At 31.7% G+C, this 19298-nt stretch overlaps 1 protein-coding gene across 1 annotated transcript in view; it reads left to right on the top strand.

The window, feature by feature from the left end:
* Positions 1-3845: 3845 nt before the first annotated feature.
* The window catches only part of LOC139502233 (neuroglobin-like), a 34395-nt gene continuing 18942 nt past the window's right edge, over positions 3846-19298 (top strand). Inside the window, exon 1 of the mRNA XM_071291666.1 lies at positions 3846-4158. Within this exon, the coding sequence (XP_071147767.1) occupies positions 3980-4158 (179 nt within the window). The 5' untranslated portion in view covers positions 3846-3979. The remainder of the gene's footprint in view (positions 4159-19298) is intronic.

The raw sequence follows: 19298 nt of genomic DNA, 5'->3' as shown, positions 1-19298 counted from the left end.
TTTGACAATAAAGGTCGTTTGAAAACAAAACTTTACGACAAAAAGATGCATGATTCCAGCTTTGCATTTTATGCAGCAACATTCCAACAGCGCCTGCATGCGGGGTATATATCTCCAAGTTCGTACGATATTCCGTGGCTTGTATTTTCAATCAATATTTCCTTGATAGAGGGTTGCCGCTCACAAGGAAGCTTTTCAACCAAGATTTCAACGTTATGAAGTTTAAGTCGTCCCTTCGTAAATTTTACGGTCGCTATCACGGGTTAGTTGGCCAGTATGTAATATACGTTTGACAGATTGCAATGGATATGTTCCAATTGTTGTTACTACAATTCTGTCCACTCTTTCCCCAAAATATGATCCACAGATTTTCTTTGAATATTTTGTTTTGCTGTTTTTGCGTATAAATGTTTTTCACAAGGATTTATTTTTTGTAAAATATATGAGTTATCATTCTTTACGCACTAATAAAATGTATAACTAATTTAGATGCTACTGCAGAAATGCGCAGAAAGTGCGAACATTCTACGATGTTATTTATAATTGATTGACTTATTGGACTATGGGAGGAAGGATAATTACTCATATTTTTGACCCCAGTGTCTCTCATTCTTATTCTGAAAGAGAGTCATGTATTTCTTTTTCTTCCTTTGTGTTTCTTTCCTTTTTTGCTAATAAGGAATTGGGATGTTTTGGACGTTTTGGGTTTTGTTGAATTATTTGTATACAACGATGTGATGTATATAGTATTTAAATTAATCGTATGCTGACTTCATAATATATTTTCTACTGCAGTTTGGTGGCTACCCAACGAAAACAGCGCCTGCATACGGAGTATATATCTTCAAGTTGATACGATATTTCGTGGCTTGTATTTTTTATCATGATTTCCTTAATAGGGGGTTGCCGCTGACAAGGAAGGTTTTCAATCAAGATTTCAACGTTATGAAGTTTAAGTCGTCCCTTCGTAAATTTTACGGTCGCTATCACGGGTTAGTTGGCCGGTATGTAATATACGTTTGACAGATTGCAATAGATATGTTCCAATTGTCGTTACTACAATTCTGTCCACTCTTTCCCCAAAATATGATCCACAGATTTTCGACTCTTTAAATATTTTGTTTTGCTGTTTTTGCGTATAAATGTTTTTCACAAGGATTTTTTTTGTAAAATATATGAGTTATCATTCTTTACGCACTCATAAAATGTATAACTAATTTGGATGATACTGCAGAAATGCGCAGAAAGTGCGAACATTCTACGATGTTATTTATAATTGATTGACTTATTGGACTATGGGAGGAAGGATAATTACTCATATTTTTGACCCCAGTGTCTCTCATTCTTATTCTGAAAGAGAGTCATGTATTTCTTTTTCTTCCTTTGTGTTTCTTTCCTTTTTTGCTAATAAGGAATTGGGATGTTTTGGACGTTTTGGGTTTTGTTGAATTATTTGTATACAACGATGTGATGTATATAGTATTTAAATTAATCGTATGCTGACTTCATAATATATTTTCTACTGCAGTTTGGTGGCTACCCAACGAAAACAGCGCCTGCATACGGAGTATATATCTTCAAGTTGATACGATATTTCGTGGCTTGTATTTTTTATCATGATTTCCTTAATAGGGGGTTGCCGCTGACAAGGAAGGTTTTCAATCAAGATTTCAAAGTGATGAAGTTTAAGTTGTCTCTTCGTAAATTTTACGGTTGCTATCACGGGTTGGTTGTCCGCTATGGAATATCCGTTTGACGGATGACAATGAATATGTTCCAATTGTCGTTACTACAATTCCGTCCCCTTTTCCCCAAAATATGATCCACAGATTTTCTTTGAATCTTTAAATATTTTGTTTTCTTATGTTTTTGCGTATATTTGTTTTTCACAAGGATCCTTTTTATAAAGGATTTGAGTTATCATTCTTTACGCATTAATAAAATGGATGATTCTGCAGAAATGAGAAATATGACATGTTTTGCAGAAACGATACCTCCTTTTTCAGGTTTTACAAAAAGAGTCTGATGCATTAGAATTAAACTGTTTAATTTAATTTAAATTTTATCTATTTTTCATTTGATTTTCATATAGTCGTTACATGCTGAATTTATCCATATGGTCTAAATATTCGAGCTTTAGTACAGACAGGTATTGCATAAAGTGTACACAGTGCACTTTTTATAGCAATATACTTGAATGAACATCTTTATTATACAAAAAGTACTAGTACTTGAAAGAAAACTGGCTGGCAACACATATGACATGCACGCAATAAATGACTAAGCCATGTCGTCGTTGAGTATACAATTGATAAATAATGATTAGTATCCATTATTCATCATCCATTACTGTGATGGTTAATCATGCCCTTACACTGGAACAAACATTATCATAGTACAAAAGAAGAATGTATGTTGATAAAAGAGGGACGAAAGATACCAGAGGGACAGTTAAAGTTATAGATCGAAAATAAACTGACAACGCCATGACAAAAAAAAAGACAAACAGACAAATGATAGTACACAAGTACACAGACACAACAACGAACCCGACCAAACACTGGGTATGATCTCAGGTGCTCCGAAAGGGTAAGCAGCTACTGCTCCACATCTGGCACTCGTCGTGCTGCTCATGATAGGACACCATGCTTCCTCACACTATCAAATGTCCGTACAACCATACAGATCAAAATTTAATTTGGATATAAAGCTCGTCTCACAACAAACTTTTGTACTAAGCTTAAAGCTTATGTAACAACTTTATGATAACGAAATTAACAATATTATAAACTTTTCTATATAGACTAATAGATCGTTAGTTTTCCCGTTTGAATGGTTTTTAGGGCCCTTTATAGCTTATTGTTCAGTAAGAGCCAAGGCTATAAGTTGAAAATCGTATTTTGACCTATAATGGTTTTTCTATAAAAAATTATGACTATGATGGAGTGTTGTTTCATTGGCACTCAAACCACATCTTCCTATTTCAATTAGTATTAAATTAATGTTCCAACAATGTCTTGGTTAACTTCCTTGACCAAATTCGTTAACCGAAAACATGACGATAACTTTTATCGAACACACGTACAGATGTACGGACGGACGCACAAACAAGATATCACGCCTTGTCTACTGAATATATGTAGCAGGACCACATGTCTCTGACAGAAACATATACCTGCATACTTTTATATAATGTTATATTAAAATAAATAAGTATTTTTCAGATACAAGTGCCTGTGCTATATAGTATACATATTGTAAGGCCGTTAGTTTTCTCGTTTGAATTGTTTTACATTGTCTTATCTGGACCTTTTATAGGTGACTATGCGGTATGGGCTTTGCTCATTATTGAAGGCCGTACGGTGACCTATAGTTGTTATTTCTGTGTCATTTTGGTCTCTTGTGGACAGTTGTCTCATTGGCAATCATACCACGTCTTCTTTTTTTTATATATTGAATCGTCATCAAATAGTAGTAATTAAGCGGTTCTGTTTCACATGTTTCACCCCATGAGCCCTATGATGTCTATTTGATAGTTGTATACATCCCGGAACAGATAACTAAAATTAAATTTTACATTTCTTCCGTTTCCTTTATTGGTGATTTTCAAGGTATTAATAAAACTCAGTGTAACAGAATCATACAATAACATTGATTCCATATTAAATGAAATGATGGCGTAGGCTGACGGTAAACATTTTCTTCATCCAATGTGTCTGAAACAGATCTACTTCGGTGACACCATGGATAATATGGTATTGACTTATTGAGTGTGAATCAATATCCAAATTAACCTTTGCTTTAACTTGCTTACAGATCGGTATTTATGTTGGCGCATGCTCGAACAATGACGACGTCGTGAATCAAAAGTATTTGAAAAACAATACCACGTGAATTGTTTATAAAAATCATCAATAAGTATAGATATTATAGAAATGTAAAAAAAAAAAATACTGAGAAAAAGGAATATTGTAAAATCATGGGATGTTTTGAATCGAAAGGACATAAAATATTTGACTTTAAGAAAAAGTCTTTTAAAAATGAACAAAATGGGAATATACCACCTAGTTTAACGGAAAAAGAGAGAGTTATTTTAGTGACATCTTGGCAAAGATTAAAAACTGATGTGGAGAAAGTGGGAGTTGTAACGTTCATGAAGTAAGTCGTCTTTGTTTGTATCTTAATATTAATTACATTTTATTGGAACTTTTTGTTATCATTATTATTGCTTTTATCTTATTAATTAATATGATAAAACTCATTTTTATTATATATTTTTTTGATTATCGTTGCTATTATTGCAACTATTAACATCTTTATTATTCTAAAGTATAGTGTTGATGAAATTGCAACACAATGTTCCTCTCGGTTGTTGCAAGAGTTAAAATACTTTTAGAATATCGAATGATAATATTATTATAATTATTCCTATTTTACCATTTTTTTTGGTATTTTTTTGCATGAGTTATAAGTGTCACAATAAGTTTCTATAGTTGTGACAATAGCAGAATGCAGCTGTAAAAAGATAAAAACAAACACATACATTTCATGCGTTCTAAGCGCTTTTCTGGATTTACCTTAATAAGCGAACATTTGTAAATCAAGGAGGTTTTTAAAAGAACCGAAACAATCGAATAGCTGTATAACCAAAAGGACCTGACTAATTCTTCTAACCCCTTAAAGGTCAACACGTGCCTGATGGACTTTTTTCAAAAGTTTGTTATAAATTATGTCAGTACAATATCAAAGTAATATTTTTCTTGTATTATCGGATAAAGTTATTATTAAATTGCTACACTAAAATACCATAGATATATTGAAGAGCGGATATAAGTTACCAAATATAAAATGATTTCCCCAATGAAACAAAAAACAAATCTCGTTTTTTGGTTGCATAAATTTTGGGAGTATGTTTTAGCCATACTTTGATGTCAGATTTATAGACACATTTCACATAGAAATAGTTGTGATGTAATACAAAATAACCTTATTTCGGCACATTACATTAAAAATGAGGAAGGCCAAGCAATGACCCCGAAGTATGAATCATTCGTGAAGTAACGTCAGTTTTGGTCAAGTTTTGAATAATTCAGAATAGATTTACTATGGCCACCACCCCTGGTCCAGCTATAGTTGTTTTGTCTAGGTATTCAAAACCATCATTGTAAAATATTGACTACAGACCATTTTGAATATTAGGTTGCGGCCAAAGCTTTCCCTAAGTTTTAAGGTCCGAAAGGTGCAAAAAATCTTCGTATTTTGACAATATACAAAAATGTGCTGACCTTGAAAACCTACAAGGTACTGTAATGAAGTGATATGTTAAACCTAGTTTTTAGTTTTGCAAAAACAGATCTAAAGAAGAGTCCTTTAAAAATGTTATAATAAAGTTGAAATGCAGCAGCAAGGCCACGTTTGGCATTAAAAAAATGTAATGGAAACTTGTCCTTTGATACTACTTATACCATGTATTGGAAAACCGAAATGTGTGTGGCATACCTTTCCTGTCGCGTTTTAATTTTTACTAAAAAAAATCACTGCACTCTTTTAAAAGTACAATCATGTTTACCTTTCTATGACAAAATACAGAAAATCGAGAAAGTTATTATTTCTTTCATGTAATGCACCTTTATCATGTTTTGATATTTAAAAAGACATTAAAAACATTTTACAAATGATTTACAAGCATACATATGATTTTTTCCTCATCAGTGACGGCTTAAAGCCTCCTAATAATGGCTTATCAATTAGTCTTAAATTATTTTATGTTAAAATCAGTAGGTGAAAATTGTTTACTGGTAGTAAATTACCAACACAAGAACGCTCTTATGTATTCATAGTTTTTTTTATCATCTTGCTGAGATTAACTGTCTATGAGTACTTTATCAATAAATTGCATGTTGTCCCTCACTGTAGGAAAATGAACTCTACAAGAATATAAATGCATCACACTGTAAGCAACGATCACGTTTTTTTTTTCATTTTAAGTAATCTTTCAATAAAAAAAAATCTTTCATTTGATCGATTATTAGATTTCCTGTTCAATTTATCATTCTATGCTAACGTCATGTATTGTTTTTGCTAGATAACAATGGAATTTAGAATAAGACATATTAAACCATTCGCTGGCACTTTTCCCCGAAAATTCTTACAACCAAAATTGACCTGTCATACTGAAATGGGTTTTGTAATGATGTCAAAGGAAACAATTAAAATGTTTAACTGGAAGATAAAAGTGTATGGTATAAAACATTATTGATGCAGATGCGAAAAATAAAACCTCAACCTTTATCTCATATTTGAGTAAACTTGTTAAATCACTGCAAAAAAAAAAGCCATCGGATATTTATAATATAAAACAAGAATGTGTCCTCAGTACACGAATGCCCCACTCGCACTATCATTTTCCATGTTCAGTGGACCGTGAAATTTGGGTAAAAACTCTAATTTGGCATTAAAATTAGAAAGATCATATCATAGGGAACATGTGTACTAAGTTTGAAGTCGATTGGACATCAACTTCATCAAAAACTAACTTGACCAAAAACTTTAACCTGAAGCGGGACAGACGGACGGACGAACGAACGAACGGACGGACGGACGGACGAACGAACGGACGAACGAACGGACGCACAGACCAGAAAACATAATGCCCCTCTACTATCGTAGGTGGGGCATAAAAAACCGTTAGCAATTCTAAAGCACAATGATCAGATTCAAGCAAGCTTGATACATCTACAACCATTTATTCATTTCATTGTTTACTGCTTTACCACGTGGTTAGATGACATAACCGTTCGGAATATTTGGTCCTCAGTGCCCATTTAACTTGGAGTTTTATTTGGCCTTTCAACTTCTTTTTTTTCGAGCGTCACTGAATAATCTTTTGTAGAAGATTCGTGCGTAAGGGGTACAAACGTATAAGCCTGTGGTATATTTCGTGAGTTTTTCGTGAGTTTTTCGTGAGTTTATTTTATTCATGTGTATCGGAAATAGTTAACATGATATCAATAGTCAGATTATATATAAAATAAGGATGTCAATGCGACAACTATTCAACAAAGACCATTTAAGGTGGATACATGCCACTATAGGTCAGCTTACAATGGTCTACGAGCAAAATACATAACCTATCAATGAGCGACTTGTATCTCTCCCAATCTGTACCCCATAACTCCCTATAAAAATTAAGCCACCCCACATGAAAATTGCCCCCTCCCTTCCAATTTAAAAAAAAGCAAACACCAAGAACAACTACACATGGTACGATTTTAAATAACTTGAAAATTGCTATCTACAAGAAGCCAATTATCTCTCACATCTGAAAAATACTTGTTTATTAGATCTGTTTTTTTTTGCTTGCTTGAATCGTATAACAAATATAGACACACACTGCTAGTTATCAGCCAGCTGTTATGTGTCATGAACAAGGACCTTATTTAATTTACAACAAGTATACATCCCTTGTAATGAGGACCATTTAACTACCGGCTAGCAAACAGAATACCGATAGAGATTGATCAATTAGTAGACATATCACATTATTTTATGTTGCATAATTACCCGCTATCTTCTGTGTTATTTGTTTTCACTGCTTTTTGATCGGATTTATCGCACAAAATGTATCTCATTATCTGCTGTCGGTTCGGAGTTTAGTATGATAGGTTTAAATGAGGTCGATATTACTGACCGCTGTAAATGTAAAATTATAGAATTGTATTGTCATAATAGCGTTTTAGCGTTTGTTTAAAGTAACGAGATAAGATGTATTACCTGCTTAGTTTTCCTTTAGATACATATAAAATAGAAGATGGGATATAACATGTACAACTATAGGTCACCGTACGGCCCTCAACAATGAGTAAATTCAATATCGCATAGTCAGCTATAAATGGCCCCGAACTTGATAGAAACGTTGGGTATTCATCATAATAGAAAAAAGTCCAGTAGCCGACTCGTCCATATTTGTATGATGACACATCCGTAGTTGAAAATAACTTTTAATTTAAACCTCTTGTGATTATCATCTTTAAAACAAAACAAAAAGGGGGAGGGTCATGCTCTTTTATTTATAGGAGGGATAATGGAGTGTTCCAAATACAGTAATATTTTGTTATGAATTCAGAGTTGATTGGTGAAAAAACGGAAAAAAGATCAAACGAGAACAACATGTAAACAGCACTTAACATCTAAAACTTAAAACTGAGCAACACAAACTCCACCATTACCAATGTAAATTATATGTGCTCTGGAAGGGTGAGAAGATCCTGCTCCACATTTCTTTTGAATACCGCCATGAAATACCAGGGTTTGTTTGGGGTTTCTGTGTCTACCGATAAATAGTATTTGTAAGGATTGGTTGACAACAACACTTAACGATAAAAGTGGTAATTTCATCTTCCCGTTTGTTAATTTTTTCATTTTAAAAGACATAAAATTCTAGCAGCACAGACATATTCAGTATACATGTTTTAGTTGATCCGATAAACATATAACATTGCCATCACAGTTAATAGGTTTATAGCTGACTATGCGGTATTGGCTTTGCTCATTGTTGAAAGCCATACGGTGACCTATACTCAATTTCTGTGTCGTTTTGGTCTCTTTTGGAGAATTATCTCATTGGCAATCATACCACATCTTCTTTTTCTATAATTAGTTCAAAAGACATATAATTATTGTTATTATTAAGAAATCGTGGGGAATTTATGGATTGGCATATTTATGTACGATAATTAAATATGATTGAAATTATATATATACATCACCAACATGTGTGCAGTTGTGTTATAAATGATTATGTAATATGGTTTCCATCTGTCATTGAATGCATATCTATTATTCATAATATGCAATTGTGTTACAACAGTAACTCCGTCAAAAATAGTTAATATTCGTGTACTGCATTGTCGAATGCACATGCTGACAATCAATTCTTCTTATTATAAACATATTTTCTGTTAAACGATCACAAAGGGATTACGTTTACAAGGTGTCATTCTAGTACAATTGTTAAAAAGATCTAAACGTCTTAAAAATTCTCTATTTAATTGTCAAATCCAAAACAAACGGAACAGTATGGTCTAATGAGACCTCACAAAACATGTTAAAACCATCGCATTTTTAAGTCTGTCGTAAGACAGGAAACTCCTGACTAAGTTAATCTTGTTTTTTTTAGTTTTAATGTGTTTGGAAGTTTTGTGTGACGTCCACTTTCATTGAACTGTTTCACATTTTATTTAGGGGCCAGCTGAAGCACGCCTCCGGATGTGGGATTTCCCCGCTGTTTTTGAGATCCATTGGTGGCTTTCGGCAGTTTTCTGCTCTTTGGACGATTTGTTGACTCTTTGAAACATTCCCTATTTCCATTCTCAATTTAATCAGTTAAACATGACGATAAACAAATGTGCAAATAAAATTGAGAAAGGAAATGGGGAATGTTTCAAAACGACAACAACCCGACCATAGAGCAAAGTCTTTAAGCTTTCTGTCAAACGGTCAAAGAAGATACAATCGTTTTGTAAATTCGATGACAACTAATGTAACTTTATATGATAGGATCTTGGTATAATTTAAATCTCTGATTGTTAGCATGTGATTGTTATTTGCAATCTTCAGTTTGATTGTTTGGCTAATTTATGACTACATGTTTTGTATAAACTATATATTATTGATATTACAACATAACTATGCTGTATTGGCTTTGCTCATTGTTTAAGGCCATACGATGACCTATAGTTGTTAATTTCTGTATCATTTGGTCTCTTGTGAAGAATTGTCTCATTGGCAATCATACCACATCTTCTTTTTTATATTTGTTTTTGTTAATTCACAGTTAGGGCTTATTTGTTGATTAGCACAGAATTCCATAAGAGAACATCATTAAACGAGCTGTTCCTTTTCTTATTGATTTTTAATTGTGCAAAAGTTGATTAAATTGTGTCATGGATTGATACCCTTCATCCTTTGTTTTCAACTTGAGAAGGGCTGATGAACAAATGGGCGTTATATTTCTTTATTCCTCGTGACGCTTGCGGTGCGCTTTTCTCTCACGGCTTAGGACAATTATAATAAAAAAGATTTATAACCGCAAATAGTGATTTAAGTCAACGTAGATACATTTTAACACAATAAATGCTTAAATAAATTCCCACGTTGAACTTCCGGTGTGAGCAGGAAATAAAATGTTTATACTCAGACAATGTGTAATTGTAAAACTGAATTGACATAATTGGAATAGTATTCAACCATGTGTCAATCTAGACAAAACTTTTGTGGGAATTGCAAGATGATATTTTTCGATGAATAATATGTGAAATACGTTAAGTTTTATACGTATGAAAAGTTTTTTTTTTATGTGTGAAGAGATTTATATACATGTGCGAAAGTTGTGTAAGTGTGAAAAGATTTATTATTGTTAAACGAGTTCTAGTTGATGTGTTATGTTTTGATAATCTTGAAGATCGTGCGACAGTTTCGAATAGCATTATCGTTTCTCAAATTCTCTATCAAATGGGATAATGAGCTCTCCACAAATGTGATAATAAACTCTCTATCATATGTGATAATAAGCTCTCAATCAAATGTGATAATAAGCTATTTTGATATCCAAATTGATAAATAAACATAGAATATATGTTTAATTTCAAGAAAATATGGTATTAAAATAATTAAACGGTGCGTTAAGTCTTGATATCAAACGTTGAGACCTTACACAATTGTCTTAAACAACGAGGACATTAAAAAGTTCTTTAAGCCGAACACTGAACAAGAATCAATGCTCAAGTTTTAGTGGTTGCCTTATTTAGCCTTCTTCGACGACCTACTCTTTGGCCGGACTAGACACCGCTTCAATTGTCTTTCGTGATATCTGTAAAGCGATAGTACAACAATAATAATAGTGCATACTTTTTAACCATATTAGCAAAAAGACATTCGATATTTCTAAACTTCTGAAACGTTTTTCGTGTTATTTAGTCATTCCCATAGTCTTATCAGGTTTATCGGTATTAGATCTTAAAAGGATTCAATGTTCTAGAACACAATTTTCTCAAATATGAATATAACTCATACAATCATTTTTCCTGTATGTCAAATCATAGCAAAGTTAAGTGGATATTATACTATAGCTAAATTGGACCTAAATTGGATATGACAATATCACCAGACAAAACGGTGTCGTATGCTAAGTACTTGTATTAATTACAGAAAATTTACGATTTACATTTGAAGGACGTCTGTAATTGATTTTAGTAACGACAAAATATAAACTGATAAGAAAGAAAGAAATTTAACTGTTTTTCTTGAATATTTGTTAAATGTAAACCAGTATCTAATTAACTTATAAATGTAGAATTCATTCGAAATAGCAGGTATAAGAAAGATGTATAACGTTTTGTCAATAACAAATTATTTGATTCTGTGATTTAAGAAATATTTAGGCAACAAAGTCACGGTCATTCGCATTAGACAAATATGCGAATGTCTCCATCAGTCTATGTCAACATTTTAGTTGTGTTTGTTAATAAATGTAATAGAGAATACAAACTTAGAGATCTCCAATTAAACGTATGCAAAGGAAACAAACAAACAACCAAACAACCAAATAGTTAAATATGATAAGATAAAAACCATCAATTTTTCTTTTAAACAATTAAAATATACTCAAAAACGAGGTGAAATGACTTCGACAAAGAAGCAGATTATATTGTGGGTTTTAAATATTTCATGTTAAAACTGTTTAAGCAGTTATAAATTTTCGCGGCTTTTAAACCCGTTCTGTGAAACAGCTGCCTATCCAGTTGAAAGATAATAACATGGGTAATTGTTGTTTTTTTTTTAGGTAAAACTGAAAAGTGTTGTCTTAAAGCGAATGTGATCTTGATGAATAATCTTTGGTCAGTAAAATGTAATTTTAATTTTTTAGTCTAAGAAGGATTTTAAGTTTTATCAATATAACACCAATCAAATAAAGAAACACCAATGGGAAAATGAAGAGAAATACAAGTCTATGAAAATCAGACTTCTCAATTGTAAAAATAAAAAAATCACCAAAAAGACACAGATGACACAGATGACAGATTCATGACTTGTGACAGGTATTTTCATTAGAAAAGTGAACAAGACCTGTTATTCAAAGTATTGGCGTTGCAGATATATGTGTTACTAAATAATACCAATACCAAACCAGTTATTACCTGGTGAATATAATCCTGTAGAAAATTTGTTCACCATAAGAGCGGTACTAATTTATTGATAGAAAACACTCTTACAGTACCGTAGGTCATTGCGCCTTCAATAACCTTCATCTGTTATGTATTGCTATGATTTGAAATGGCATGACTTGCATATATGCAGACATGTTAGCATATTTCAAACAGTTGTATCTTGAATGAAAACAATCTAATTAACTTGTATATATCAGCTGTCTTTTCTGGCATCTTAATTGTTATATAACTTGCCGTAGCGCGAACATCAGCCGTAATAATCAGAACTATATTATCGTGTCACTCAGCTGTTGTACTATCGATCTGTATTATGACAGTTAATATAACTATCTCACAGGAGAAGGTACTGATAATTATCAGATAATTAACCCAGAATAGCACTGGCATAATATTGCCACAAAAAGAAGAATCCAATTACACATTAAACAACTTGTTTAAATCATTAAACATTTAGGAATTGACTACGAATATCATCAGAACCATGTTGAACTGGTAGAAATGTGTGACCGACCATGTATAATTGAAGGTATCACAACGAGTGAGAATTGAATATCGCAAAAATCATGTTATCTAATTTCAGTGTAATAATAAATAAGGTTTCTCTGCTTTTCTCTCTATTTCTATAGCTCGTCAAAAAATACTATATTTTCCAAATATTTTATATAAAATCAACGCGGGGTTCGTTTCAACCCAGTTCTCCATTGGTCCTAATTCAGTTACGACGTCAATTTTTCTTGCTTTCCTCTGAATTTCATATTATGACGTTACAAAAAAAAAAGTACCCAAGGTGGTTCAGTTGAATGAGTATTTTGATTAACAACTCTTAAACTATACACACCACCTCCACTGATCTCCTTCTTTGTAATTTGATTAATGAGAGAAAAAAAGATTGATTCGTGCAAAGAATTCTTTTTGTGTCGAACGGTGATTTTCAATCTTACGTCAATCAAGAAAATTGAACACATAATATGGAGTAATGATTTTGGTCGAACTTGTGTCACTTCTTCCATTATGTTATATGAAGTATTTCGAACAGCGGTATACAACTGTTGCCTTTATTTATCTTGATTTCTTTCCATCATAAGTATATACATATATGTATATTTATCTCAATATATTGGGTGACTTTGGTACTTGTAATCCTTTTAAACGTCAGAACTAATCATTGAAAACAAAATATTCTTATTTTCTTCATCTTTAAATTACGCAATTTTGTGGTGAATTTATCTCAAATATTTTCGACATGTTCTGTTTGTGAAACAATGTATATGCTGTGAATCTAAGCAGCAACCCACACTAGTACCAGCAAGACATTAACAATCATTCATTACCTCATTATATAAAACCAGACTATTCATTGTAAAGAATTAAAATGGTATCACTCCAGAAATAATTTTACAATCAATAAAGATTAGTACATTTGTAGCATTTTTGTGGTTCGATTCATTAAGTTATATTAACCAGCTTTATCTAGGATGTAGAAACCATCTGTTGATCTTTTATCACATAATTTGAGTATCATAAAAGTAAAATAACAGCTTTCATTTTCTCAACTTAATCACATTGTTTTTTTTATTTCGAAAAAGAATCCCCGCCTAAATAATCAGTGTTATCTGTACACGGTGGATTTGCTTAAAAGACAGAACATGACTATCATAATAACTATAATTTATTAATTAAACAAGTTTCTAATATTGATATAGATGACAGTGCTCTTTCTGATAATCTGCTTACTAAAGACTCAATTTAAAACGTATTCAACTGCAGTATCCACACTTGTTGCTTCTGTTTTTTGTGATTTTGTAAAATTAATATGTTTTCATGTTTTCTATATTGTATTTCATTTAACATGCATCCGATGCCTCAATGATACAAAAGATAGTAACACGATGGTTGTCCCTCATGAGGAAGAAAGACGTACTTTTCCGAACACTTAGGAGAAGAAATAACTACCTTTCCGGAGCTCTTAAGTTCATCCTCTGTTTTTTAAGACTTGTGTTGATCCATTCAATTTAACGAATTTTATCATGCAATCTGTTTGATGTTTTTATTTACTAGTATTACCGGCTATGGGTTTATAGGACTTTTTATGTTCTTAAAAGTACATTTTTTGTATCTCGATACATTTGGTTATTTTGGTCCCCGAGTAAACGGCCTACTTTGATTCGTCCGACTCTGGTTGACTCGAGTTAAAAGATCGGTGTTGATGCGCATGTGCGCAACCTTTCCGAATCGAAGTCAAAACTCTTTCATTGAGTTGACTATTATAAGGGAAATGAAAAAATAGTACCTACTGAGCATTAAAATTAAAAAAAGTACATTATGTTTGAGAAAGAAAAGTCCTGATTCTGTATGCTTTAGAGAAAAAAATTGTCAGTGAAGAAAAGTCGTTCTGAGAAAAAAAACCCACTTTATTTATAAACATCACTGACAATTGATACACACATGAACACTATTTGTTTATTAAAAAAAACCAGGCAAAAATGAAATTACTCTTGACTTTCCCTTTCTTCGGTTGTATTTTGTCAAACACAATTATTTTGTATCAAGGTTTTGTATTTCTATTAATCGAAAATTTTGTGCAAGTTAAAAACCGGAAGTCCTGTATGACTAATAAGTTTGTCTTATGACGGGAACAATATCCGGACTCCTTTATTTTCGTTTTTCTCCCAAAATTACCCAAACTGAATAGTCATAAGAATAGATGACAAATGCGACTATGCATGGTACCTATAAAACACAGAGGCATGATGATTAATTTATTGTGGAAGGAAGAGAAGCGACACACAAAATGAGGTCTTCTCGTATAGATGTACGTAAAAATATCCAAGAAAATAAAGTATTATATATTATCTCCTAATCGCAATTGTAGGGTGAATGTATCTCAAACATTCCCGACATGTTCTGTTTGTTAAACATTTCATATGTTAAATATTCCCAGTAGCACACTAATTCGCTCTAGGCAATTATTATTATTCATTAACTCAATACATAAATCCAGACGGTTCATTGTAAAGAATAAAAAGGTATGAATCCAGAACTAAGTTTACAATCGTTAGAGATTAATAAATTTGTCGATCTTTCGTGGTTCCATTAATGACGTGTTTACTAACGTCATGTAGAATGTAGACACCATTTGTTCATCTTTTATTTAATGATTTAAACAGTATAATTCTAATTGCAAATTTTACTGACATTTTTTTATTTTCATGAAATATAGAAAATGTTTGATTTTATTTAATTTTGAAAAAAAGTCTTTTTAGAAAAAATGTTGATACCTGTTCAAAAAGAATTATGCTACTTCATTAGGCAAATGAGCCAATATATAGTTTTGTTAGTTGTTTTCCTTTATGATCTTTTACCGTCGCATGAATTCGTGAATCATTTGTTCTATAAATGTTTGATTCAAGGAGTTGCCGATGAAAAATTAATGTTGAAAATCACTTTGAACATAGAAAATTTGTTATGTTTTTACTAGATACCTTGAAATATTAATCATAATTAACCATAAAGGAATAAATTCAATATGACTTAATGGTCTATAACTTGTATTTGATTTCAACGCAATCAGCAAACAGTTTCCGCGAATTTAAACATCATACATTTTGAAAGCTTTTAAAATTGCTGCTGCAATTTGACTAAATCACTGTTAAAATGTTTGTGGGTGTATTTTGTTTCATTTCAAGGTGTTGTAATTATCTGTTGTTAACAACATCTATCACAGGTAAACAATGCATCAATTTAAGTTAATAATTCGTTCTACAGAACCACTTTTAACTCATATGCTGGTGTATGAATGACACATTCAATTACTTATATGTTGCAAATATGTTTGTTCTCTTGTAAATAAATGAAAACCGATAAACCAAAAAACATGCCGACATAGTTCAAGGTTCAAAAAATTGTTTTTATCTCCAAGCTAATTACTTCTAATAAATATCATCCTCACTCAAGCTGTAATTTCAAGTTTGTATTTTGAAATTTACCTCTTGATTCACATGTCAATGTGTTGGAGTGCTTTTAAAATAAAGCAAATTGTATTGTATTGTATTGTTATAGTTTCACTGTGGATTATTGATGACGGTCTTCTAATGGGGAACGAATGAACCATTGGTAAAAGTGGGATGAAAGAAAGTAAGGGCTTCGCATGGTATAATTTAAGTTACAGATCGTATTGTTAATTCCACACATACACAGTGCTCAGGTTTTGTATGTTATTTGTCTGATACAAAGTTGGACAATCATTCGGTTAGGTTTAAGATTGCCATTTATGTTTTGACGCTAGTCATATACATGTATTTGTAAACAACATATGAGGTTCTAACTTTTTTGGTCCTAAGCGTTGATGATTAGACGTCGGTCCAGTGACATATATCGTGTGCAGTTTATTCTTTAAAATCAGATGTAGTTTAACAAATTATAAATGCCTACAAAATTTCACAGAAGACCACCAATTAACTTTGCCAGGAGATATGTTTCCAAGATTGGCAATAATAAATACAAACGTCTTTAATAACGTGTGCTGATGCATTTAAATAGAATTTCGATAATGCCTTTTTAAATGGAAGTATATGGAAACTGTAACCACTCAACTGATTATATAATTGTTGTTAACATTTACTGGTTTATTTATAATACAATGTATCAATGATATCGACGTATTAAGCATACCCCTTTTTTGGGGGTTCGTGTTACTCAGTCTTAAGCTTTGTATTTAATGTTTTGTATAATGTTGTTTTTTTTCGTATGTTTCGTTTTAGCCATGCCAATGTCAGTTTGCTTTTTGAATTATGAGTTTGAAAGTTCCTTTTGAAATTTTCGTCTCCTATTTAACGCAGTTCAAAGTAGCAAGATGTTTTCTTAATTGCTGAATTAATGCTGTACTATGAAGTGATATATGGTCTCTTGTTTGTCTCTTTATGTTTGTCACTGTTCGACTAATTTGTTTTCTATGTAGATAATTACGAACTCGTTTTTTTTGCATTGCTTTGTTTCTGTCTCTTTCACCAACTTATTGGTTTTGTCTGTTATTTTAGCATTTTTTCTCAACGTTTATATTTACTTAACAAGGAGCATTAATAAAAATAATTAACATATAATAAACAAAACTTACATAACCTTTAGTGGTTTTGCTATGTCTTTTTGTAATTGTCGAACGGTTGTTCTAACTGTGATTTCACGGATAAGTTAAATAATTGGTGAACAAGAGTGGCAATGGTCAGCTATAAAATTAATTAAGAGGCTATGGAATGACACTTGAGAAAGAAGTATAGAATTATAACACTGTCTCGTCAGTGATGATCGTGGCAAAATATTAGAAAATCCAAACGTTGAAAGGCTAATAAAACCAAAGAGTACCATAGTTAAGTCGAAAACCCATCCCATAGTGCAATGTTCTGATTCTGTTTAGAATACCTACAAATATTAATTAAAATCATGTTCTGTAAAAACATTGCAGTTAAGTCATCTTGTAAATAATTATGCTCAATGATTGCAACAATTCCTATTTTTAGAATTAAAAAAAAGACAAATGTATTAACTGTACTTTTACTTCATCTATATATCTGTTGTAAATGCTGGTGTACGACTAGCTAATTGTGTATCCTTAAACATATGTCTTAAATCTTAAACTACGTTCCTCGCTGTTAATTATTCATAAGCATTCGAACATTCTGAGCTTCCTGTATTGCAGTATAAGTTACACATGTCAATTTATTTTCGTTATTATTATGTGACTGTGTTTTGATATGAATTATATAGAATCATAATTTCATCAAAGACTTTTTATGAAATTTCCTGATGTTATCATAAGGTACATATAACCATGTTCACAAATTTAAATAAATCTTTAATGAATACTGAAAATAAGGACATTAAGGAATATAAGTATATATTTAAAAGTGTAAAAATATCATCGACTTATGTTTGTATTGATGTGGAGATTATGTAAAAGTTGCTAGCATATAGAATTGGTATCATCAAAATCCCTTGTTTGTGTGTTATGTTTTCTTAGAAAAGTATTTGAAAATATCAAGGACAGGCAAAACGAACCATGTCGAAGAATGAAAGACAATACTGCATCGAAACGCGCAAATAAACCCGGAGTTAAAATATGACCTCTGGAATAGCACATCAACTAGGATATCTAGCTAAATATGCAAGTGTCGACTTGAGAAATTTCATACTCAAACGAATTGACAATTAGAAATTTGAAGTTACACAGCCGTGAAGGGCTGATCAGAAAGAGACAGACAGTGGAACACCAAACAGTACAAATTGAAAAGTTCAGTTAAAATAGAGGAAACAACCAATCAAACGGATGATGATAAGTACTGCCAACAACTTTAAAGCTACGCATTTCCGTCTAGTCAGACGTCATTTTGAATATCGGAATACCATTTATCTTTATCTAATTTAAAGGATTGAAATGTTTGAATAATGTACTAGATGAAAACTAACTGACACTGACATTAAAGAATTCACTGTATTTATTGTTTGCAATTCAACATCTGCCAAGAAAGAGTAACATACCACAATATATAACACGTTATCAATGCAACATTCATAGTTTCTCGATTTACTCTTGCTAACATCATCAGAGATTAACTTTTATTTTATAACATAACAACTGAATCTATCAGATAATTAAAAACAAATGATGGTTAAAATCGCTTCCCGCTAGAAATACAAACAAATACAAACATCTACTGTTTACAAAAGATAAACATTATTTTGAATGCAATCAAATGGAAATAAAATGTATTTTCGAACTTGATAAGTATTTTAGATATACGTCCATAATGTTTGTTTATTAGTAAATAATTTGAACTTAAACAACAAATTAAACATTGCGATTGTTATTGCTCAAATGATCCTAGGAAACAGTAAAAGTCGTATATTTGCACAATAAAATGTAGTTTATGATGATCCTGATCCTTATTATATTGAAATCAAGTTCATTCGTATGTCAATGATATTTGGTTAGTAAATAAAGGCAACAGCAGTATAACGCTATTCAAAACTCATCAATTGATTGAGAAAAAAACAAATCCGGGTTACGCATCAAATATA

The sequence above is a fragment of the Mytilus edulis genome, chromosome 13 (assembly GCF_963676685.1).
Source record: "Mytilus edulis chromosome 13, xbMytEdul2.2, whole genome shotgun sequence".
Classification (NCBI taxonomy): Eukaryota; Metazoa; Mollusca; class Bivalvia; order Mytilida; family Mytilidae; genus Mytilus; species Mytilus edulis.
This window is presented reverse-complemented; position numbering and strand designations above follow the sequence as displayed.